The sequence below is a fragment of the Sorex fumeus genome, unplaced genomic scaffold (assembly GCF_029834395.1).
Source record: "Sorex fumeus unplaced genomic scaffold, SorFum_2.1 ptg000010l, whole genome shotgun sequence".
Lineage (NCBI taxonomy): Eukaryota > Metazoa > Chordata > Mammalia > Eulipotyphla > Soricidae > Sorex > Sorex fumeus.
The window spans coordinates 24,583,263-24,606,933 of NW_026606067.1; the positions used below are offsets into that span (position 1 = coordinate 24,583,263).

At 57.2% G+C, this 23,671-nt stretch overlaps 1 protein-coding gene across 1 annotated transcript; it reads right to left on the minus strand.

Moving 5' to 3' along the window:
• Positions 1 to 5,673: 5,673 nt before the first annotated feature.
• FLVCR1 (FLVCR choline and heme transporter 1) lies at positions 5,674 to 23,025 on the minus strand. Its single transcript, XM_056110548.1, has 10 exons — positions 22,444 to 23,025; positions 20,182 to 20,326; positions 18,814 to 18,954; positions 14,501 to 14,568; positions 14,043 to 14,146; positions 12,787 to 12,900; positions 11,896 to 12,001; positions 10,968 to 11,079; positions 10,392 to 10,459; positions 5,674 to 7,918 (listed from the first exon to the last, which is right to left on the minus strand). Exons 1-10 carry the CDS (start codon positions 23,023 to 23,025, stop codon positions 7,832 to 7,834), a joined length of 1,527 nt encoding a protein of 508 aa, XP_055966523.1. The 3' UTR covers positions 5,674 to 7,831.
• Positions 23,026 to 23,671: the final 646 nt, after the last annotated feature.

The window sequence follows — 23,671 nt, forward strand, 5'->3', positions numbered from 1 at the left end:
AGAAGAAAAGTGTTGTGTGCGCATGTGTGGGTCTGTGTGTGGGTGCTGGTGTATGCATGTGAACATGCTTATCTGTATGAGTGTGAGTGTGAATGTGTCTGTGTACATGTGCACATGTACATCTATACTACATGCATGTTTGTTCTTTGTTTGGTTTGGGGGTCACATCTGGTGATGCTCAGGGCTTTCTCCTGGCTCTGAACTCAGGAATCACTCATTGGCAGTTCTTAGGAGACCATATGGGATGCCGGAGATCAAACTGGCTTGGCTATGTACAAGGCAAGAGGCCTCCCCACCGTGCTATCTCTCTAGTCCGTGCACTATGTGTATGTGTGTGAGCGCATACAGGGGTGTGTGTGCACGCACGTGTGTATGTATGTGCAGATAATGATTAGTGGGGAGGGCAGAGGTTATAATAAAGGTTAAGGTCTCGGGACTGGAGCAAAAGGGCAGCGGGTAGGGTGCTTGCCTCGCACACAGCTGACTTGGGTTCAGTTCTCGGCACAACACGTGGTTCTCCCTGAGCCCTCCAGGAATGATTCCTGAGCACAGAGCCAGGAGAAAACCCTGAGCACTGCCAGGTGCTCCCTCCACAAACAAACAAAAGTTAAGGTTCTTGCCTAGAATGTGGCTGTAGCCACGATCCTGGTTTAAATCCTGCCCCACAAATGGTCCCCTGAGCATCACCAGGTGTGGTTCAAAAAAAAAAAAACAAAGGAAAAAAGAAAGAACATGATCACACTAATCAGGTCAAGGTGTGTTCAGAATGAATTGGGGCAGGGTGGTCTACAGGGCTTCACTCCTGCCACTTTCCTCTGACATCTGAAATTGCTACCAAGTAAAGAAAACGTTAAAGGGGGCACTGACAAAACTGGAAACACAAGTTCTATGTTAACAGCCCTGAGTGATCACAGGCACAATTATTCCCACTTTCCAAAAAAACAACAGCAGCCTTTCACCGCGGGGGCAGCAGGGCAGGAGCGGGCACCGGAGCCGAATCGGGCTGGGTGCTGAGCCCAGGTCTCCTCTTTCCTCCCTTTTCTTTCTCTAACCGCATGAGGGACGGACACTTCGGGGTCAGCCCAGGTGATTCCTAGATGTCCTCCTGCTCCTAGGCAACAGGTTTCTCTGCTTTCTAACCTGCCTGGGGAAAAGGGGGTCGGAGAAGAGTAAGAGACCACATGGCCCGGGAAGGAGCAACAACCCCAGGGCCGAGCACGGTGAGGCTCTGGCGGCCTGGACCTCAGGCCCTGCTGCAAGGGGGATTCCCAGGTGCTCCGGGGACAGCTGGAGGAGGATGCAGAAACTTAAGACTGTCTTCAATTCCAGTTACTTGCTGTAGGTGCTGCTCCTCAGGCCGGAGCCCTGCCCTTCTCGGGGGTGCAAGATCCCCACTGCTCATCCGTCTCTGTGGGCAGTGCTTCTTGCACACCCAGTGATTCATTCTCAACGCCCCAAGGCCACCAAGCACATGTTCAAGGCACGGAGGCTACCGAGACCACAGGTGGTGGCTGGATTCGAACTCGGGGCCTTGCAAATGACAGACACACACCCACTAAAGGTTCCTGTCCCCAGACGCCAGCATCGCAGCCTCACGTGAGCTGAAGCCTGGCCTGTCTCCCTGGACTCTGGTCTGGGTCTCTGCCCTCTCGGGCCCTGCATTCCTCTTACTTCAGGCAACTGGGGACCCATCAGAGCCCAGGCAGGACTCAGATGATGGGTGCTGGGGCAGCTCCTTTGATGGACGCAGCTGCCGCATGCGTGGCCCAGTGGCCGGCATTCTTCATGAAGTTTCTCAAGAACAACTGGGCTGCCTGCACTGCTGTGAACAATGTCTGGCCTTGTCATGCTGTCAACAGCTGATCCATTGGGGCCAGAGGAAGCACGGCCTGACGGGGCCGCAGGGCCTGGAAGAACATGGGCGGCCTGGAAGCTGCGGGTGGGCTTTGGAGGGCATGGGTGGGGCCCGGGAGGCAACGCTGGGCTTCAAGAATGTTGGTTGGGTCACGTGGATGCAGATCTGGAGATGGGGGCCCACTAGGATTCAGGGCCCCAAGGACCCGAGTGGGGCTCAGGAGGATGCAGATAGCGCCATGAGGTTGTGGAAAAGATGAGTGGGACCCACAAGGATGCCGGCAGGGTCATGAGGACACGGGCGGGTCCACGAGGAGGCAGAGGAGGCCAGTGGGATTCAGAGGCATCCACAAGAACACCAGAGGGGCCTGCTGCTGTGGGCAGGGCTGGGTGCTCTGTAGGCCCAGCCCCCTGCCCTCCCCGGACATAAGGTGCTGCCTTGGAAGAGGTTCCTGGGTGCAGCCCCACCTTCATTAAGGAAGGTCATTAAGGAAGGTCACGATCCTTAATATGTAAGACCCACTGGGTCCAAAGGGCACTGTGCAGACAAGGCCAACGCGCACCCCCGAACCAGTCTCCTGTGCCCCTCACTGTGGTGTGGGGTGTTAGGTGTGGTGGGTCCCGGGCTCTGCTCCATGTCTCGGGATATCTGAGTCCCTTCTGTGGGACCCTGGATTTCCTGGCTGAGGATGGAAAGCCTGGAGTGATGGTGCTGAGACTGAGAAACCTTTGAGCACACGCTTTGGGTACCCTAAAGCAGGACTGCAGCTTTTGTGGGGGCACACCCAGCAGTGCTGGGCAGGGAGGGTTACTTCTGAAGTATGCTCAGGGCTTTGCTCCAGTGGCGCCCGAAGGCCGTGTAGCAGCTGGGATGGTCCTGGGTCGCCGCATGCCGAGCCTGTGCCTGGCTTTGGAGCTCTCCCGAACCCCTGCATAGTTTTGGTTTTTGGGGTCACACCCGGCAGCACTCAGGGGTTAATCCTGGCTTGCACTCTGGGATCACTCCTGGCAGGCTCAGGGAACTCTACGGGGTGCCGGGGATCAAACCCGGGATCAAACTCGAGAGCCATCAGGAGCCCTCCTGACTGTGCTGTAGTTTCAGCCCCGCGGCCCCCTGCATTTTTGACTGCACGGGTGGATCTAGTGCAGACTGTTCTTGTGAAATAGTTGGAGAACAGGATTTCACGCCTATGCAGAAAGACGAAGCAGCAAAGTCAAGTCACTAACAGCAGAAAAGGTTGCATAGAACAGTGTTGCCCGTGGGGGGTGGGGGGAGGGTGAACAGGAAAAGGGCCCCAGATGGGTGGGAGGAACCAGCTTCCAGGAGTGCCTGAGACGCGCAGCTAGAGGCATCTGCTAGTAGTGCAGCGTGTCTGCGCCCCAGCCAACCGGAGTCTGGGTGTTCCTGCACAAACAGAGACAGCAGAGAGGAGAGACTGCTACGCGGAGGAGCTGCCACAGGCAAGCGGGGAGGGTCTCAGCTCTGCTGCTTGCCAGGTGCTGGCAGGTGTGATTAGGGTTTGCTGCCACGGCCGTGCTGCTGCACTGGGCCTGGGATGTGCGGTCTGCAGGGACGGGGCCGTGAGAGTAGTACAGGGATGGGGCACTTGCCTGGCATGCGACCACCCTGGGTATGATCCCTGGCATCCCATATGGTCCCCCAAATCTGCCAGGAGTGATCCCTGAGCACAGCTGAGGATGGCCCCAAAACAAAAGTTCCATTTTTGGCCAGAGTTCAGGGAGGACCTGAGCTCCGTGCTCCCCCCACTCGGAGACCTTCCCTTGGCCTGGGAGTCGGCCCTGCTCACAAGCTCCACCCTGGGCCGCTGGTTTGTGGATTCGGCTGCTGGCTGCAGAACTGGATGGGAACCCCACCAAGGAGAAACCGGTAAAGGGAGAAAACTCACTTGCAAGCCCTGTGGGGGGAGCAGCTCACTGGGGACGCGTATAGGGCCAGGTGAGGGAGGAGGCAGGGCAACAGCAGAGCGGGGGTGGGGGGCGCTGGGCAGGAGTCATCTGCCCAGGAGGCTGGAGGGTGGTAAAACGGGCCCATTCCGCCCCCCCCCCCCCCCCCCCCGCCAACCACTGGGCGCAAGCCAGGTGCCCCGAGTCTGCAGGAATGGTTTGGGTGTTTCATCTGCACGCAGGGCCAGCCACAGCCAAGCTCAAACCCAGGCTGGGCGGCTCCATGTCCCCTGAACCCCTCTGGAAGTGGGGAGGTGGAGGCCCAGGCTGGCAATGACCTGGACTCAGTGTTCGGTTCTGGATGTGGGATCCGGTAGCCTATTTCTCCCAGATTCCAGACCCTGGCCACGCGTCCCATGTATGCTCTTGCTGCTGGCCCTGTGGGGCCACCCCGGGGAATGACCCTCAGCACTGTCTCTGCTCGGGCCAGACCTGTCCAGCAGTGGGAGGTGGACAGCAAAGGGCTGCCGTGAGCAGGAAGGGTACTGGGGAGCCCCCACTCACCGTCTGCCCTCCAGCTGGGGGCCTGAGGCTGTCCTTGCCCCTGGGCCCTGTTTCTCCTACCCCTGCTGGACCAGCAGCCCCTGCCCACAGAAAGTTGGGGGGTGGGGCAGGAACTTCCTCTTCCCATCCTGGGCACAGCAGGTGGGCAGGCCAGGGTTCTTAGCGAGCACAGGGATAGGAGGCCCAGTCATTCCTAGCCTGCGCCCGCACGAAGGGGGGTCCTCCGTCACAGCCCCTTGAGGTGGGGTCTGCGGATGGGCAGAGGGAAGTGTTAGCCTGTCTCTGCAGGGTGGGCCATGACAGGTGAGCTGGAGACCCCATCGGGCAGTCGGGGGCTTGGGGAACAGAGCGCAGAGGGAGAGCAGGAGCTCCTGCGATGCAGGAGGGTTCTCATGGTCGGGCTGGGCTGGAGCCCCAGGAACCCCATCCCTCTCCAGTGCTCCCATACAGAGACGGGGCCGCCTCAGGCTGACGTCAGGCCTACAGCCACCTGGAGGCCTTGGTTCCCCATCTTAGGATGTTTCCCCCAGAGGCCCCTGCACCCCTCAAATCCATGCCAAGTGGGGTCCTCCGGAGGGAGCCCATGTCCAGCCCAAACCCCTCACTCCGTGCTGAGCTGCTGATTCTCCTCTCCTTCAGGGAAGTGCTTGGGGGGCAGCCAGGGGGCATCTTGTGGAGGCGCTTCTGGGTTACTCCCTGAAGTTGCCTGTAACCCAGTGGCGTACCTCCCTGGACCCACCTCCGCCCCCTGGGCCCGGAGCACTGCGGGGGGATGCCTTGCACACAACTGACCCGGATTTGGTCTCAAGCACCCCGTCTGGTCCCACCCACCAGGAGTAAGCTCTGAGCACCACCAGATGGACCCCCAAAACAAAAAGAAATAAAGGAAAAGAAGACTGATCTGAGGGTGGTTTCCGCCCTGTGTGAAGTAGTTTGAGAAATGACCAGCTAGGGGGCATCTCCTCATTTAGGGGCCAGTGGCTCTCCAGGAAGCACTCAGCCTGGGTCGCAAGGGGCTCAGGAAGGAGAAAGTTGGGGCAAGATTCGGGTACCAGGGCTAGCTGGTCCCTCCTGGGCTTCAGCCTGACTCCCACCACTGAGAGAGGGACCGGAGACCCCAGAGTGCAGGGGGCTGGGAGCTTGTTCCAGGACCCATATCCCTACCCCTTGGCACCCCCAGAAGAACCCCAAAGCCATCCACCCTGGTGGCGGGAGTGTGGCTAGGATATTTATGTAGCAAATCATGCTGGTAACTGTTTTGTAAACCATACTGCTTCAATATTTTTCAAGCCATACAAAATGAACATAAAAAAATAAATTTATTTCAAGTCTGAAGACCAAGCAGATAAACAGTACAAAGAATCAAAATCAGAACACAAAGACTGACACATGCACCCTGGCAAAACGACACCCAGACACAGTTTGAAAGGCGTTTCCTCTGGCATCCACCAGCGAAGCTGGAGCTGCAGTGCCAGCAAATGCAGCGCCTGGGGGACAGCAGTTCCCCTCTAAGTCATCAGATCAGAAACCACACGGGCAGAGGCCAGCGACGTGGCCCAAGGACAGAACCAGGTGTGATCCCCGGCACCACCTGGGCCCCAAGCTCCCCAGGGTGCAGCCCCAGGAAGTGACAGCTCTGCTCACACTGCACCTGCAGGCACGCCGTCAGCACAAGCAGACCTCCCAGCTCGCCATGTGTTCATCATGTTCACACTTCCAACACTGGGAAACGCACAGGGCACACTTGCGTGTGCTTCTCAGAACTAAAGCTCCAACCCGCACCCATGATCTGTTCAAGCCACAGGGACTTACGGCACATAATTATTTTAAATAACACAGACAGTTTAAAAAAATAAAGTACACATACTGAGAGACTATAGAGAAGGAACCTTAACATTTTTCTTTTTGGCCCAAAAAACTTAGGATGAAAATAAATAAAGGAATCAGTGATTGAGCATGATCCATCTGAAAGTAAGAGGCTAAAAATGGGCCAGGGCAATAGTACAGCAGGTAGGGCGTTTGCCTCGCACACGCCTGACCCGGGTTCGATCCCCAGCATCCCATATGGTCCCCTGAGCAATATCAGGAGTGATTCCTGAGTGCAGAGCCAGGAGTAACCCTGAGCGTCGCCGGGTGTGACTACTACCCCACCCACACATACACAAAAAACTTAAAAAAAAAAAATGAGAAAGACTGAAAAGGCCATGTCCACACAAGGACAGCTATGGAGGCTTCCTAGCTGAGTGGACATGTCCTCAGGCCAGGTGCCAGTGTCCAAAGCTGGGCTGGGTGTTTGGGCCAGTCTAGGCTGGACACACTGAAGATCCGGAAAGGCTGTCTGAGGCCAAATGGAACCACATGAACGGGGACAAAAGTGGCAGCTGGAGGGACAGCAGAAAACTTCTCTGGGCACTAGGCAGCCTGGCCCTGGTTCCCCACAGAGTCCTGACAAGCCATGGTATTGCAGGGAACATAGCAATTCCAGGTAAATCAAGGCACATCCTAGTCCCAAGCAGAACCATGCCAGGGCTATTCTGAAGAACACCTGCCAGGCTGTTCTTATGTTTGGGATGCACTATCAGAGCTGCCACTGGGGACAGGGCCGGGGACAGTTAGGGTCTAGATGTCCAGGGAGGCACTGTGCAGACACACCCAGCAGGGGGACAGTGGGCACCAGGTGGAGGGTGCCCTTGCTCCAGAGGTGGCAGCTCCAGACACCCAGACTTGGGTGCTGAGATCCGTGAGCTCAGGAATCTTCCAGGCCAGAGAGTATGAGGCAACAGGCCTGCCAGCAGGGATGCCACTCTCTTACTAGAAGGTTCTCTGTCAGGCATGGGTACAAGAAGACTCAGTTCTAAGTTAGAGTGGAAAAAGTGTTAGATTGTGACGGGAAGGACACGGGATGAATTCAGGGCCTGTCCCTTAGCTGATCTGACGTCCAGGGCCGATGTCATGGAGGTGGCCTACTGGTGTGAACGCCATTGGTACCAGGTACCAGGAAGCCCATGGGGACTGTTTGGGGAGCCAAATGCTACCCGTCCTTCAGCTCACAGCCTGGTCAGGAAATGGGGGGAACGGGCAGGTGTCAGAGCAAAGTGGGGGGCACTGCTCGGGGCCTGGGGTGCATCCACACAGGAACGCCTGCCCCAGGAGAGGTGGGGAGAAAAGGCCTGCGTGAGGCTCCATGCGCCAGTCTCTCAGCGGTGTGCACCCAGAGCTCATCTCCCGAGCGCCAGCTTCACTTCTCATTTGTCTTGGGGCCACACGCAGTGATGGTCTGGGTCGATCCCTGGCTCCGTGCTCAGGGCCCCCTGTGTGGTGCTGGGGACTGAATCCCGGTCGGTCCTATGCTAGGCCAGCCCTCCCTACTGCATGATCTCTCTGCCCCCAGTCACCCCCCAAGGGGGCACCCGAGAGGAAGAACGTGGCAGTGGCAGGAGCGAGGCCCTGCTGGCGATGGCAACGCCCCAGCACGGGACTCCCGCGGGCCCCTGGCTTCTCGTCCCCCTCACACCGTGGCTTCCACCTGCTCGGGCTTCACCACGGGCTTGGGCTTCACCACGGGCTCGGGCTCTGAGGGGCTGTCCACTGGAACCTGTGGGAGAAGAACAGGACTGAAGGGCCGAGTGGCCAGGGCCGGGCAGTGACAGCAGCACTGGGAGCCTGAGAGCTCGGCGGCACCACAGGACTGATGCGTCTGTCAAGGGAGCAGCAGGGGTGGCTGTGGGCTGGGGCGCGGAGGGAATGTGGGGACACTGGTAATGGGACTAGGGTTGAAGTAGCATATGACACCAAAACTCAACTATCGACAACTCTGTAAATCACAGTTCTTTCAGCCATGCAGGATTTGAAAACCCAAGAGTGATCGGGTGGAAGTGGCCACGGGAAGGTGCGGAAGCCAGCGGCGGCGTGAGCGCCTTTCCCGGGCTGCTCTTTGGGTGATACCTGGCAGAGCTCAGGGCTACTCCTAGCTTGGTGCTCGGGGGATTAAACGCAGCTTCCCGTATGCAAAACCTGGGCTTCAGTGCTCTGGATGCGCACCATAACCCTGGCCCTGTAAGGACCAATTTAAATCAACTTTTATCAGATATAAAACTGTCACTGTCATTGTCACAGTGCTCCCATTGTTCATTGATTTGCTCGAGCAGGCCCAGTAATGTCTCCATCGTGAGACTTGTTGTTACTGTGTTTGGCATACTGAATACGTCAGGCTTTGCTGTGCGGGCGAGATACTCTTGGTAGCTTGCCGGGCTCTCTGAGAGGGGTGGAGGAATCGAACCCAGCTCAGCCGGGCCGGCTGCGCGCAAGGCAAATGCCCTACCGCTGTGCTATCACTCCAGCCCAGATACAAAACTGTTTAATACTTAAAAAAGGAGCACATGGGGGCTGGAGCAATAGCATAGCGGGTAGGGTGTTTGCCTTGCACGCGGCCGACCCGGGTTCGATTCCCAGCATCCCATATGGTCCCCCGAGCACTGCCAGAGGTAATTCCTGAGTGCAGAACCAGGAGTAACCCCTGTGCATTGTCGAGTGTGACCCAAAAAGCAAAAAAAAAAAAAAAGGAGCACACACACGCAAAAAAAAAGTCTGTTAGAGGATGCTATCAGTGAAAAATCAAGATGTATAAAATGTGTATAGGAAGTACATCAGTGGGGCCAGAGACATCAACAGTGGGAAGAGTTGTCTTGCATGAGGCTGACACAGGGTCGGTCCCTGGCATCCCATATACTTCCCAAAATACCACCAAGAATAATTCCTGAGCGCAGTGTCAGGAGTAAGCTCCAAGATTGCTGGGTATAGCCAAAATTTTTTCAAAAAGAAACAAATCATAGGGTCCACAGACAGCGCCCAGTGGGCTGGGGATATGCTGAGCAGATCTCTAGTACCACAAGGTCTCCTGAGCACCACCAGCAGCAACCCCCAAACACAGAGCTGGATATTCCCTGAGCACCACTGGGTATGGCCCAAAATGGCCCAAAAGGAAATAAGGGAAATTCAATGGGGCCAGAGAGAGAGAGTCCAGGGGCTAAAATGCTAATCCTGGACATGGTCAACCCTGGTCTTATCCCCAGCAGCAGATAAAGTCCACCAGGACTGCCAGGAGTCATCCCTGAGCACAGAGTAAGGAGTAGGCCCTGATCACACAGCCAGAAGTGACCCTGAGCACAGAGCCAGGAGTCATTCCTGAGCACAGAGCCAGGAGTCAGCCCTGAGCACCAACTCCTGCCCCCAAATTAAAAAAATCTTAAAAATGATTTTCTCTTCAGTATGTGACATGTAATATGATTCTTCCATATATTTCTATTTTTTTATCTTTAAAAATCTTTTTTTATCTATAAAAACCAGATCCTGGAACCGCACGGCCGCATTTGCGGCCGCCCGACATTTTATTATGACATCTCATTCCTACTTTGACAAACTGGCAGGCTCCCGAATATAACCTGCCCACACGGCAGAGTCTGGCAAACTCCCTGTGTCGTACCCAATATGCCAAATACCAGTAACAATGATGGGTCTCATTCTCCTAAAGAGCCTTGAATATAATCTCAGGGCTAGGATGAAGGAGACGTTACTGGGGCCTGCTCGAGGCAATCGACGAATAAAAAAATACAGGGGGGCTGGAGAGAGAGCACAGCGGGTAGGGCATTTGTCATGCATGCGGCCGACCCAGGTTCGATTCCCAGCATCCCATATGGTCCCCTAAGCACCTCCAGGAGTAACTCCTGAGTGCAGAGCCAGTAGTAACCCCTGTGCATCGCCAGGTGTGACCCAAAAAGAGAAAAAAAAAAATACAGGGCCTCCAGCCAGCAATGCTGACCCTTTATCCGTGTCTACAGTAAGAACCTAGGACTTAAGCGTTCTCCCAAACGCCAAGGCCAAGGACGTGTCACGGCAGTGGCACATGCACTTCAGAGGGGAGCGGCCTTTGTCCACGTCCTGACACTGGCTCCCCTACAATACAACAACCGCTCGGGAGTAAAACACAACTGGCAGGATGGGGCGGGGTCGCAAGGTTCCCTGCACAGTCCTGAAGAGCATGAGGTCTCCTGAGGACTAGGGCAACTCACCGCCTTCACGTCGCCGTTTGGGACCCCGACATTTATGTTGTGTCTTCTCAGGTCAGACTTGATTAGCGCTAGGAGAGAGATTTGGGGTTACCGCGGGCATGTGCCTGCCTGCCACGTGACGTGACCCTGAAGCTCCGGGGCATGCGGACTGACAGACGAGCAGCAGCCAAGCTCTGGACACGAGCTAAGAGCCATTCCAGAGGCACAGACACGGCATGCGGCAGACACGCAGAGCCGACAAACTCACTGCCCGCTGTCTGGAGCAGGAGGTGGCCAAGGAGGTGACCCCACCCTGTGTGCAGGAACAGTAAGCAGGCCGGTTCTGAGAGAAAGCCCTGAGATTGCAACAGAGGTCAGGCTGTCCACTGGGGCAGGTGATGGAGACCCTGGCCAGGGGGCAGCACCGCTGACCACTTGCTGCACTCCTACTTTGTTTGGTTTCACTTGGGGACAAACCCTGGCCATGCTCAGGGCTTCCTGAGGAAAGTCACCATGTCCTGGCAGGGGACAAGCAGCTTCTGTGTGTCTGGGTGTGAGCTGAGGTCCCGAGCTGAGCTAAGCGCAGGTCCTGCTTACCCGTCAGGATGACGCCCACGAAAATCCAGGCACACAGGAAAATGTTCCCAACCTGAGGGTTGTAGGTGGTCGTGAGCTTCCCCTGGGCCAAGGTAAACAAGATCCCGAAGACCTACGACAACACAGGAGGACATTCAGATCCCCTGGGAACGGGCGTCGGGAATCCCCAGACTGGCCTTTCTTTGAGTGACAGCTTGGGGCCGAGGAGAAAAGCCAGCACCTTGGGTGCAGGCAACTCTGACACTCCAACTGAGCCACGTCCCAGCCTGTCCACAAATGTCCTCACAGTCTACTCTATCATTTGGTTTTGAAACACACACGTCAAAGGTAGGATTCAAACAAGTCTGCAACCCAGACTGGCATCCAGAGTGGCCAGTACTACAGTGAGATGGCAGCAGAAGTTCGTAAGCATTTGAGTGTCGGGAGCACTGTGTGCTTAAAGGAGGTAGATTTGGGTTTGTCCTTCGAGCTCGTGTTCTCCTGGAAAATGTACCTCGCTTGTTCGCTGTTGGCGCTTTGCTGCCTACTTCCACTCTGGAGAGGCCTGTGCTTCCCGGTCTGTCTCTGTATTTCGGCTTCGTTTTGGGCCACACCCTGTGGTGCTCAGGGGACCATATGGGGCGCTGGGGATGGAGCCTGGGCCACCCCATGCCAGGCAAATGCCTGCCTGTTTCCCTCGGGCTCCAGCCCATGTCTGTCTGTCTGTGTCCTTTGTCTCTCTCCTCTCTCTCTCTCTCTCTCTCTCTCCCCCCGCTCACATCTTCCTCAGCAAGCTTCACTCAATAGAAACTACCTAGCTTCACCACAGTAATAATAATGACGATAAGAAAGGAGGCAGATTTATTTCCAGGGAGGCACTAACGTAAGCCTGAGGCGCTCTGCTCTGGAGCCTTCTGCCAACCCGCCCTCTGGACCTGAAAGCCAATACCTGGGCAGCAGCGTTGAGCAGGCCAGAGGAGGTGCCCTCGGGTTCTGGGTAAGTGATTTCCACGGCAAACTCAAAGCCCAGCGGGAGGTAACCTGTCATGAAGAAACTGGGAAATAAATCCAAATTATAGCAAGACTGGCAGGCCAGGGGCCATGGGTCTACTTTCGAGGGCCTCTGGGGGGACCCTAAAGGTGGCCTTCCGGGAGGGGTTCCAAGGTTACTCAGTCCTGGTCATGCAAGAACAATCCTGTGACGTGTGCTTTCCGTGGAAGGAGGGACCCAGCATACCCTGGGGCCTGGGACGACACGTGTGCCGGAACCAAACCTGCGCTGACTCTGTACAAGCCAAGTGTGCCGCCCCTGGACCGTCGCTCCAACCCCCATCTCTCCCTCCTTCCTTCCCTCCCTTCCTTCTTGGTCTTTGGGCCACACCAGAGGTGGGCTGTGTGTGTGTGTGTGGGGGGGGGGGGGGGCGAGCGCTTGACCCCTGTACCATCGTCCTTCAGTGCTTTCTCATCTCTGCTTTCGGAGCCTGACTCACCTCTACGCCAAGTGCCTGTGGGTTTTGTTTTTGTTGCTGTTGGTGGCGGTGGTGGTGGTTTTTACTGTTTTGTTCTGGGCCACCCGCCCGGCGATGCTCAGGGCTTACTCTGGCTCTGCACTCAGGAATTACTCCTGGTGGTGCTCAGAGGACCATATGAGATGCTGAGGATCAAACCCGGGTGGGCTGCGTGCAAGGCAGAGCCACATTTGAAAACTGTCTTCGAATTAAAAGGCTCGTACTTTATGAGCACAGGACAGACCCGGAATGTGAGTCATGGAAGAGCCTCTGGGAACACTTACGGTCAACAGCCAGAGGACCAGGGCCTCCCCTGCCCCCTGCAGGCTCACCCCAGCACCCCTCCAGTCACGAACACCACAGCTATGGAGCAGCCCAGGTTCAAGGTGAAGGTGAAGACCAGCATCCCAGCGAAGGACAAGATGTAGACAGTCAGAGTGGTCTGCCTGGGATGAGAACAGCACGAAGCCATTAGCGCCTGGCTGGGATCCCGTGCTCATGAGGACACCTGTGTGCCAGGCTTGGACAGGGTCCCGTACATGTAAGGATACACGTGTACACGTGTACCTGGCTTGGATGGGGTCCCATACGTGTAAGGACACGTGTGTGCCTGGTTTAGACCCATACACATAAGGACACACATGACTTGGACAGGGCTTGTCCCATACATGTAAGGACACGCGTGTGTCCAGCTCTGTGCTACTTCTCTCTCCTCCTCCCCACCACCTTTCGGACAAAAAAGGTGACTCGTGTCGTTTGGGCTTGGTTTGATTTTCGGGCCGCATTTGGTGGTGCTCAGGGAGCCGTACAGGATGCTGGAGACGAAACTCGAGTCAGCCACATTCAAGGCAGGGGCCCTTCCCTTGGTACCATCTCTCTGGCCCCATGGACTTGAAGTTAAAGCTTAAATTTAAGACCTGACAGTGGGAAACGGCACCCCACCCCCCTACCCTGCCCAATGTTGAAACATTCAAGAAACACCCTCTCCCCACGGGACAGGCCCCTTCAGGCTGTCCTCAGACCCGGCTCACTGCTCCCCCTTCAAAGCGTTTTTCCATTGTCTCATGGCTGACCTTTCCTGACAGGAACCTGGCAGCCCCCCTGGGCTGCTGGAGGATGGACCCCGTGGCACTGTGACGTCCTGGGGCTGGAGAGGGGCACTGGCCCAGGTCCTGCCACTCCCCCCCCCCCCCCCCAGTACCTTGGCATATTTCTGTCCGTAAAAACACACTCTGCTCTGAAGGCCTGAAGGGTCCCAGCAGCGGAAGACGGGGCGCTCCCTCTGAACCCCCTTCTCCTCCACCTCCACCTCTGGTACCATTCACTGCTTCATCAGTCATCAACAACAAAACATTCCCGAGAGAGGAGCGCGGGAGTGGATGAAACCTAAGCCTCCGAGCAGCAATTCTTTTGACATTTCTCTCTTTTTCCCGTTTTGTGTTTGGGCCACCCCGGCTGGAGGCGAATCCCTGACATCGCTGAAGGCGGACGCCGAGACCCCCACGTGCAGTTAACGCTCGGGCCCCGTGACATTCCTTCAGGCTCCTCTGAATGACGGAGGCGCACATCTCCATCCACTCCGACTTACTTGTAGGTTTTGGTGTGATCCAGCCACAGACCGCAGAGAATAGAGCCCACCATGCCCGCCACAACCAGCGTCAGCCCGATCCTCCCGGCGTTCACTTCTTGGCCCTGGGACGCAGAGGAGCATGGCTGTAATTCCACGATCTGAGACGGCCCCACCTGTCCTGAGTCTGCGAGACTGCGGGGCGGCAGGGAAATTCAGGGTGTGGGAGAAGGGGGCAGGAGGCAGAAGCCGGCACAGGGCATCCTACTTGACCTTGTATTCCTTATTCTAGGGTCACCCAGCAGTGCTCAGGGCTTGCTGCTGGCTGAGCTCAGGAGACCAAACGGGTTGGCTGCATGCAAGACAAGTGCATTCTCCCTGCAGCTTCTCTCCAGCCCTAAACGCATCTTTCCAGCAACACGGTCCCTGCACCGGGCCTGCCTGCGCCCAGGAGATGCTGCCCAGTGGCAGCGGCTCACCTTGTAGTAGGTCAGGATCATCTGATTCAGTAACGTAGACACGGAGTAGAAGGCGCCGGTCATGATGCCTGCAACAGAGAGAGCCGTGAGGGTCCCGCGCCGGCTGGAAGGGGCGTGTGATCCAGAGCCAAGACGGGGCTTGGGCAGCCTCCTGTGGAGTGGGGGGGGGGGGGGGGCATAGCGGGCCCTGGCGCTAGGGGCCATAAGGGTCACCCCCTCCCGGGACTGCGGGGCACCGGACCCCGGCCACACTCCACACCCCAAGCCTCTGCTCAGACCGACGGGCCCCCAAAGTGCGCACAAGCCAGAGCGGACCCTGCTGGCAGGGACAGGGCAAACAGAAGACAGTGTTCTGTGGCCCGACTGGGTGAGCTGTGTGCAAGACGACCTAGTTCTCTGCCCCCATGACAGTTTTTTTTTTTTGCTTTTTGGGTCACACCCGGTGATGCTCAGGGGTTACTCCTGGCTCATGCACTCAGGAATCACTCCTGGTGGTGCTCGGGGGACCATATGGGATGCTGGGAATCGAACCTGTGTCAGCTATGTTGGCTGCGTGCAAGGCAAACGCCCTACCCGCTGTGCCATTGCTCCAGCCCCTCCAAGACAGTTTTAACTAAAAAATGCTGAAGGACAGAAAACTTCCAACAGTTGTTTATCAGGCTTGAGCCCTGGGGCGCCTCCACATGGTGGGCCTTGCTGAGTGATCTCTGCTCTACTGTGCGTCGTTACCAAGTAGTTCAACACACAACAGCAAGACCTGACAGGGCCCCGACTCACAGCCTGTCAAACATTTAATGTCTCGCTGCGAACACCCTCTGAGAATAGACTTCAATTACCTCTGTCTTGCATCCCCCAGTTTTTCACTAGTGAAAACAGTATTTGCAGCAAACATGTGCATTTTCTTACATACGAATGGGCTTCATGACATGTATGGCCTAAGCAGGGCCTTTGGGAGAAGCCAGATCGGTCTTCCAACTCATGCAGCGCTCTGAGGAGATGCCAAACGCCTGTGTCCTGAGGCTGACTGCCTCTGGGTACCCCACTGGGACGGGGCCTCGGGAGACCACACGGGGGCACATGCACATTCAAGCAGCACTTTTGACACCCTCCTCCCCTCCCCCGCCCCCACAGAGACACTTTCTCAGAGTCTCCTCGTCTCCATGACCATGACTGGTTCAGGCAGGGGCCCCTTGACGGGAAGGGGGTTTCTCCTGGGGAGAGGGGCAGGGGGCACAACTGGCGGTGCTTAGGGCTGATCCTGGCTCCTGGTGGGTTCGGGAGTCACATGGGGTGCAAAGCACCTGACCTGCTGTACCACCTCCCCTGGTCCCTGAACACAGGTTTTGCATGAGGAGCCCGGGCTGGACTCCCAGCACCCAGGGTATGTCCTGTGAGTTCTTTTCTGTGAGGAACCGAAAGGCTTAAGACTGGTTTCTTTTCCGCAAAGTGCAATTCCCCAGTCCAGCCTGGAGAAACTGGATGATTGGGATCAACTCTCACTACACAAATTAAATGGACATCAAGTGCAACTTGCCAGGGTCTGTGCTGAGACGGACCCAGCACAGGCTTATCAGCCTGGAATTCCCCACCTTCCTGGGGGCAGAGGGCAGAGGGCAGCAGGCTGCACCCTCTCCAAGCATGTTTCTCCCTGAACCTGTCTCCCACTCACTTGTGTGTGTCTCTCTGCTAGCCCAGGTCCACTCTGGAGAAGCCCATGTCTCTCTCAAACATGTTTCTCTCTTTCTCTCCCGTCACATCTTTCTAAATAAGTTTCAATGAAATCTTTCTTCCTTCACACACACACACACACACACACACACACACACACACACACACACACACACAGATCGCCAGGGCAGAAGCGATATAGTACAGTGGGTGGGATGTTTGCCATGCATGAGCACCCGAATTCGATCCCCAGTATCCGATATGGTCCCTGAGCACCACCAGAAGTCACTCCCGAGTGCAGAGCCAGGAGTAACCCCTAGGCATTGCTGGGTGTAAGCCTAAAACTAACAAAAAAGTGGTAGATTCTCTCATTGAGGCTGCCACTTCTCTCCTTCCCACTTCACCTAAGTTACTGGGAACCCTCCGCCTGCATCACAACTAAAGGGAAAAGGCAGATTACTTACATTAAAAAGGCAGATTATTCACAGAGAAAGAAGAGCCCTTTTATCTCAAGGAATAAATGAAATATAACACACAGGGATCCCTTAAAGTTTCAAACAAGGAAGCACATTTTAAAATAGCTGTGGTGTGGGGCTGGAGCAATAGCATAGCGGGTAGAGCGTTTGCCTTGCACGCGGCCAACCCAGGTTCGATTCCCAGCATCCCATATGGTCCCCTGAGCACCGCCAGGAGTAACTCCTGAGTGCAGAGCCAGGAGTAACCCCTGAGCATCGCCGGGTGTGACCCATAAAAAATAAAAATAAAAAAATAGCTGTGATGCTTGGGGCCACACCCAGCAATGCTCATGGCACATGCCAAGCTCCGCATTCAGAGATTCCTCCTGGCATCCACCTGGGGATGGGACAGCACCTGGGTCGGCCACGCCAAGGTGAGCATCACCCTACTGCACAGACTCTTCAGCCCCTTTGAGCCTGGCTGATTCTGCCTGATCACGTACCAAGGGGCGTGGTGTGGACAGGAGCCCACGGGAACACAGACGGTGTGAAGCCTGGCAGAGACCTCGGCCCTGCCTGTCCAGGTGCCTGTGGCCCCATCGCTCCCCCCCTGCCTTAGCTCTAACCCGGGCAGACGCTTCTCGCACCTCCTCTCAGCAGATGAGGCCTCAGGAGCCCAAGCACAGAGCGAGCTGCGTTCCTCGAAAATCAAGCTGGGTCTGGGAAGCACTGTCAAACTAGCAATGTGCAAAAAGTGAGTTAAACATTCAGCTTACCATTGCAGGTCTGCTTAAAGGTAAAGGGAGCACATTCAGGTGAAAGAAACAAGGGCCCAGAATAAAATAATGTAGGAGTAAAGGAGAGAACAAAGAAAAGAATTTGCTCTAACAGATCATTGGGAACCGCTGTACGTTTTTCTCCTTCCAAGTTATGAGTTTCAGGTTCGAGCCACCAGTGGCGACTGGCGATCTCCGTATTCCACAGAGAGAGGGGGTTAACGTTAAGACAGTGCGGGCTTTGCTTTGAAATATCCTAGGGCAGAGTGAGACAGCAGAATCAGCCAAAAAGGGAGGTCCGTGGGGTAAGAATGAAGTAGGATAGGTTCCGTGTTCTGGCATGAGCAGGAATTCTTAAGAGCCCACGATCTACTTTGCTGGAGCAGTTTCCACTTAAAAAAAAAAAAAACCCTGCCCCCCGGCTCTTTAGACAGAGACAGAGACAGGAAAGGGAGCAGGTCAGAGGTCAGGGCTCATGGCACAAGCTGCTCGTGTGAGGGCTGTACACTCGGGCATCCGCCACAGAGCCAGGGTCAGTCAGGAGCCAGCAGGGAGGGAGTCCTGAAGGCTGTTCAGGAGATTAGGGACAACAGCAGTGGTGAGCTTACAAAGCCTAGGGCTAGGATAGCATAGCGGGTAGGATGTCTGCGTTGCATGCAGCCGACCTGGGTTCGATCCCCAGCATCCCATACGGTCCCTCGAGCAATGCCAGGAGTGATTCCTGTATGCAGAGCCAAGAGTAACCCCTGAGCACTGTCAGGTGCGACCCAAAAGGCCAAAATAAATAAACAGACAAACAAACAAATAAACAGCCTGAGTCCCAAGAACAAGAAATAAGTGGCCAGGAAACTGTTGCTGTGGCTGTCCTTGAGGGGTCAGGGCTGGAAGCCCGGGGCGTTGGGCACGGAAGAAGGCAGACGCCAGGCACCCCCAGCCCAGCTGCCAGAAAAAGAGGCCCCAGTGCAGAGGGGCCCAGGATGCGGGCGTCACAGCAGAGCAGAGGACGAGCCCAGGAGACACTGCCAGCCATCGGGCAGGGCAAGGGCACGAGCATCTGTCTCAGTGCTGGGCCAGGCAGGTAATATTGCCCACATCCCAACAGCTGCCGTCAGCACAGGAACTGACAGCCTGAGAGGGCCCAGGGGAGCCCCTAAGTGTGCACCGGGTTCATGCTGTGACAGTGTGGAGGGAAATCTGTCCCAGAGCTCTTGCTTTTCACTCAAAATCAAAGTGAAGACTATGTTGATTCCAGGGGAGACTCACTCAACAGTGCTCAGGGTGTGACCCACCTCTGTGTCCAGACCTAATCAGGGCCTTCTGCTGCACTTGCTCTCCGGCCCCAGGACTCTTCCTGCATTAAAGTTCCGGCCACGGGGTGAAATGAAGACGCCTCGAGGCAGAGAGAAGCACTCACCGTAACTGACCAGCAGCAGGACGAAAGGCGCATTTCTGAACAGGCTCCGGATGGACTGTGCGTACGAGAACGACTCTGGGGGGCTGTTCTGGAGGGCGGCCTGTGCCTGGCTCGGAGGGTATCGCGGCTTCTCTTTGAAAGCTGAGGACACGACACACAGGGAACGCTGTTACAGCACAGCTCTGCCGTCACACGAAGGCTCAGCCCACAGCCACGACGCTCGGACACCAGTGCTATGACCTATGCTAGTGAGTCATTGCCAAGTGCCCAACCCACTGAGCTATCACTCTAGCAGCGAAAGCAACAATTTTTTTCTCAAATTGGGTAACACCCAGCAGTGCTCAGGGTTTACTCTTGGTTCAGTGCTCATGGATCACTTCTGGCAGGGCTCAGGGGACCACATATGGGGCACCAGGGATTGAACTAGGGTCAGCCATGTGCAGGACAAATGCCCTCCCCGTTGCCTGGACTGTCATCCGTAGGGAAGGCTGCCTTTCTGGGCAGGGCCCTTCTCACGGGCCCGGCTTGGAGTGGGCTCACACAGGAATTCTGAAATTGTAGCAGTCTGGACTCACCAGAACCTCCCGGCAGAACATAAGAATTATCACTGTCACTGTTCTCCCGTTGTTCATTGATTTGCTCGAGCGGGCCCAGTAACATTGTGAGACTTGTTGTTACTGTGTTTGGCACATAGAATACGTCACGGGTAGCTTGCCAGGCTTTGCCGTGCAGGTGAGATACTCTCAGTAGCTTGCTGGGGTCTCTGAGAGGGGCGGAGGAATTGCACTCGGAGTTGGCCATGTTGGCCGTGTGCAAGGCAAATGCCCTACGGGCTATCAGAGACACAGCAGGCCCTGAAACCAGGTGGAAGACCATGGGGACCGGCTCAATGGGGCCAGCCTGAGTTCCGAGGAGCACAGGCTACTCACAGCCACGCTCCCAGCAGAGCTAGAAAAGTAAAGCAGACCGCCCTGCAGCACGGCCTTCCCGCTGCTCCGTGGGTCCAAGTTCTTCCAGCTCCACATGCTGAGCACCGATGACACCCGGAAACCACCCTGCCTGCCTCCAGCCGCACAGGAACACCTAGTTACCTGGCCATCCCTCCTCTGTCTGGGGTCACCTTGACCCACGGCCGGTCCCTCCTCTGACCACCTGGGGTCACCCTGACCCACGGCCAGTCCTTCTTGTGTCTTGGGTCACCTTGACCCATGGCCAGTCCCAGTTCCCCAGTAGGGTGAGACCACACGAGCACATAGCATCCCCCACACTAGCCATGGAACAAAAGCCAAGCCATGTCCGGGCTTGACTTTTTCTTTTCATTTGCTCATCCAGCCTCTGTCTGGGCAACAGGGGAAGGAAAAGACTCACCGATCACTGTTAGGATAAACAGGAAGGTGGAGACCGCCGCAGTCCCGTAGAACATGGTGCTGATGTTGGAAGCCAGGAGCTCTGTGTCATTTTGCGTGTTGGGCACCAAGACTGGAGGCAGCAAAAAGCCGATTGCAGTCCCGAGCTAAGAGTCCAATGAACACTGTGGTCATCAAGCGGAAATGACACATCACCAAGCGCGGAGACTCAGGCCAGCCCGCGCTCAGAAACACCTGCGCTGACACCTCTGGTCCCCGACTGCTTCCTCACTATCATGACTGTCAAAGGGAAACTGGTAACAACATCTTCACCCTCAGCTGTGGGGTGAGCACAGCCATCTGGACCTGGAAACAACCGAGGAGGGCCAGAGAGATGAAAGGCCAGCAGGGACCTGGCCAGCCCAGGCACGACTGTCACCACGACACAGGTTCCTCCAAGTACCACCAGGCGTGATCCCCGAGCACCACCAGGTAAGGCCCCCAAACCAAAATAAATACCCAAACGCTAAGTAACAGTAATGGAAGGGGTGTAGCTGAGCACTGAGTGACCCTTGGAGGCCTACTGCAGGTGGAAGGACATCAGCACAGGGTGCGGAGCGCATAGCCTGGTCCGGACGGACTGATAGTCCACGAAATGCCGGTCAAGTCTGCAAGGGCCTTCTGCAAAGCTCTCCGAGCTGAACAGCCCCGTGGGAGAGAGAATCAGAAAGGCAGGATCCGGGATTGGTTTTATACAGAATCTCTGACCCTTCTGAGCCTCTCAAGGATGGCAGGTGTTTCCTCCCAGTCAGAGCTGAAGTGGCGTCTGTCTTGACACTCAGCCTGGTGCCCAGATCCCAGCGCCCGCCCCGGCCAGCTGCATATGGGCTGAAGAGCCAGGGCACAGGTGCCTAGGAGGAGACAAGGCGGGTGTGGGGGGGGGCGGTGTGGAGGGTCTGGGCCACACCTGGCTACACTCAGCAGCTATTTTTGGCTAAGTGCTCAGGGATCACTTCTGGATGTGCTGGGGGGACAATGCAGATCACGCTGGGGCCGACTGCATGCAAGGCAAGGGCATAGCCAAATGTGGCTAAAAAAAAAAAAAAAAGAACCCTATCCCAGTCTGGGCTGGAGAGAATATTACAGGGCTAAAGGACCAGCCCCAGCAAAAATCCCTGCACCTACACGGTCTCCTGAGCCCCGCCATGAGTGATCCCCGACCAGAGAGCCAGGAGTGAGCCATGAGCACCACCAGGTGTGGTCTAAAGGACAAAATTTTTACAAAAAAAAAAAAAGGGGGGGGCTGGAGAGATAGTAGAGTGTGTAGGTCACTTGCCTTGCATCTGGCCAACTGGTGTTTGACCCTTGATGATGTATTTTGTTCCCCTCCAAGCACAGCCCACCAGGAGTGATTCAAGAGTAGAGACTGGAGTGACCACAAGTGTGGCCTCCAAAATAGACAAAAATGAAAGTAACAGTGCCAATCTATTTCCTGATGCGACTGGAATATGGAAGGCATCTTAATGAAGAACTGGCTTCCTGAGCCGTCTTTTGAAGAGTTCTGGGGGGCTGGAGAGAGAGCGCAGCGGCTGACCTGGGTTCCACCCCGGCTTCCCTATGGTCCTTGAGCCTGCCAGGAGTGATCCCTGAAGTGCAGAGCCAGGAGTCATTCCTGAGCACTGTTGGGTGCGCCCCTCTCCCCCAGAGAGAAGGAGGGAGGGAGGGAGGGAAAGACAGAGAGAGAAGCACTGATTTCTATTTGTCTGGCACTTTCTTACAGTAAAAAACTGGCCCTGGGTTCAGGGAGGCCTTTGCCACCCAAGCATTCGCCAAGCATCTGCCAGCAGGCACCATTCCGGAAGCCCAGCACTCTGCTCACCAGGAACTGCGCGGCCGCGTGCAAGCTCAGAACAAGCCTCCCAGATTCCAGCTCCTTCCTCCTGAGCAGGTACCTGGGGCTCACTGGGGCTCACCGGGCCCTGCCTGCCTGCCCAGGAGATGCAGGAGGAAAGGAAGCTGCCAGCTCACGGACAACCCTGACTTCGTTTTGCTGGGAGGGCCAACCCTGGTGGTGCTGGAGTGTGGCAGGGGCATCCTGGGATGTGCGAGTTTATTTCGGAGGCAGTTTTCTAGAAAGGCGGGCCCTGGGGAACCCCCGGGAGTGACTTCTGAGGGCAGAGCCTGGAGAAGCCCCCTGAGTAGCGCCCGCCCGGCGGCGCCCGAACAGAGCAGAAAGATCCGGCCGCCCCCAAGCAAGCCCGCCGCGCCCCTCCACCGCCCTCACCTGGTTGCCCAGCACGGCGGTGGCGCAGGCCGTGGACACCTCCTTGGGCCCGAACCACACGGAGGCGAGGCGGGAGGGCAGGCCCAGGATGAAGACCTGCGCCACGGCGCACAGGACCTGGCCCAGCGCGGTGACCCAGAAGCGGCGCGGGTGCGCGCTGGCGCACTTGGCCCAGGCGCCCAGGCAGTTGAGGCCCGCGCCCAGCAGCGCGCTCGGCCGCAGCCCGCGCGCCTGCAGCAGCCAGCTGGCCGGCAGCACGAGCGGCACGTAGGCCAGCATGTAGGCCAGCGAGAGCCCGTCCACGTGCAGCGCGTCCACGCCGTAGAAGCCCTCGAACACGTTGCTGATGATGCTGTAGTGGATCCACTGGAAGGCGTTCACCAGCGACGACAGGCTGAAGAGCAGCAGCACCACGAAGCGCCGCGGCGTCAGCGCCGTGCGGGGCCCCTGCGCGTCGGGGAGCAGCCGCGCGCGCGTGTCCTCGCCCGGGGGTCCCGCGCCCGCGCCCGCGCCCGCCGGCCCCGCCAGGCGGCCCCCGCCCGGCGCCCCCGCCGCGCGCTCCTCGTCGCCCGGCCGCGCCATGTCCCAGGGCCGCGCCGCGCGGGGACCTCGGGGACCTGGGCTCGGCGGCGCCGCCCGCCCCGCCCCGCTGCGTCAGCGCGGCCGCCCGCGGCCAATCGGCGCCGCGACCCCGCGCGGGAGCCAATCGGGGAGCCCCGCGCGGGAGGGAGGGCGGGGCCTCGACGAGGGGCGGGGCCTCGGGGCGGGGCGGGGCGTGCGCCGCCCACCCCGCAGCCCCACCTGGCCCGGCCCGCTCACCCCAATCCCGGCACCTGGGGAGCCTGCGAACCGGGCCCCGCGCCTGGGCTCTGAGCGTCTTCCGGGTGCTTCCTCGTCGTCTGCGCTCCGGGGACCGGTTCCTTCTCTGTGCTCTTAGCCAGAGGCTTCGGGCGTGGGTCTCTGGCCGCCGGGCACACCGGCAGCGTCGGGTACCCGCGCCCTCGGGGCTGGGAGCCACAAAGTCCAGCCGGACAGAGTTCTCCGGAGTGTGGGTTAGGCCAGGGATCCAACTCTGGGCCTCACGGTTTCAAGACAGGCCGCTGTCCTGTCCCCGAGCCGCACGCCAGGGCACCTGCTTCTGTGTTTCACCAGCTAGTGATGATGCACCTCATGCCCATCAGGTCCCTTTCTTTATTTCTGCGCTGACAAAGCTGTCATCAGCTGGTGG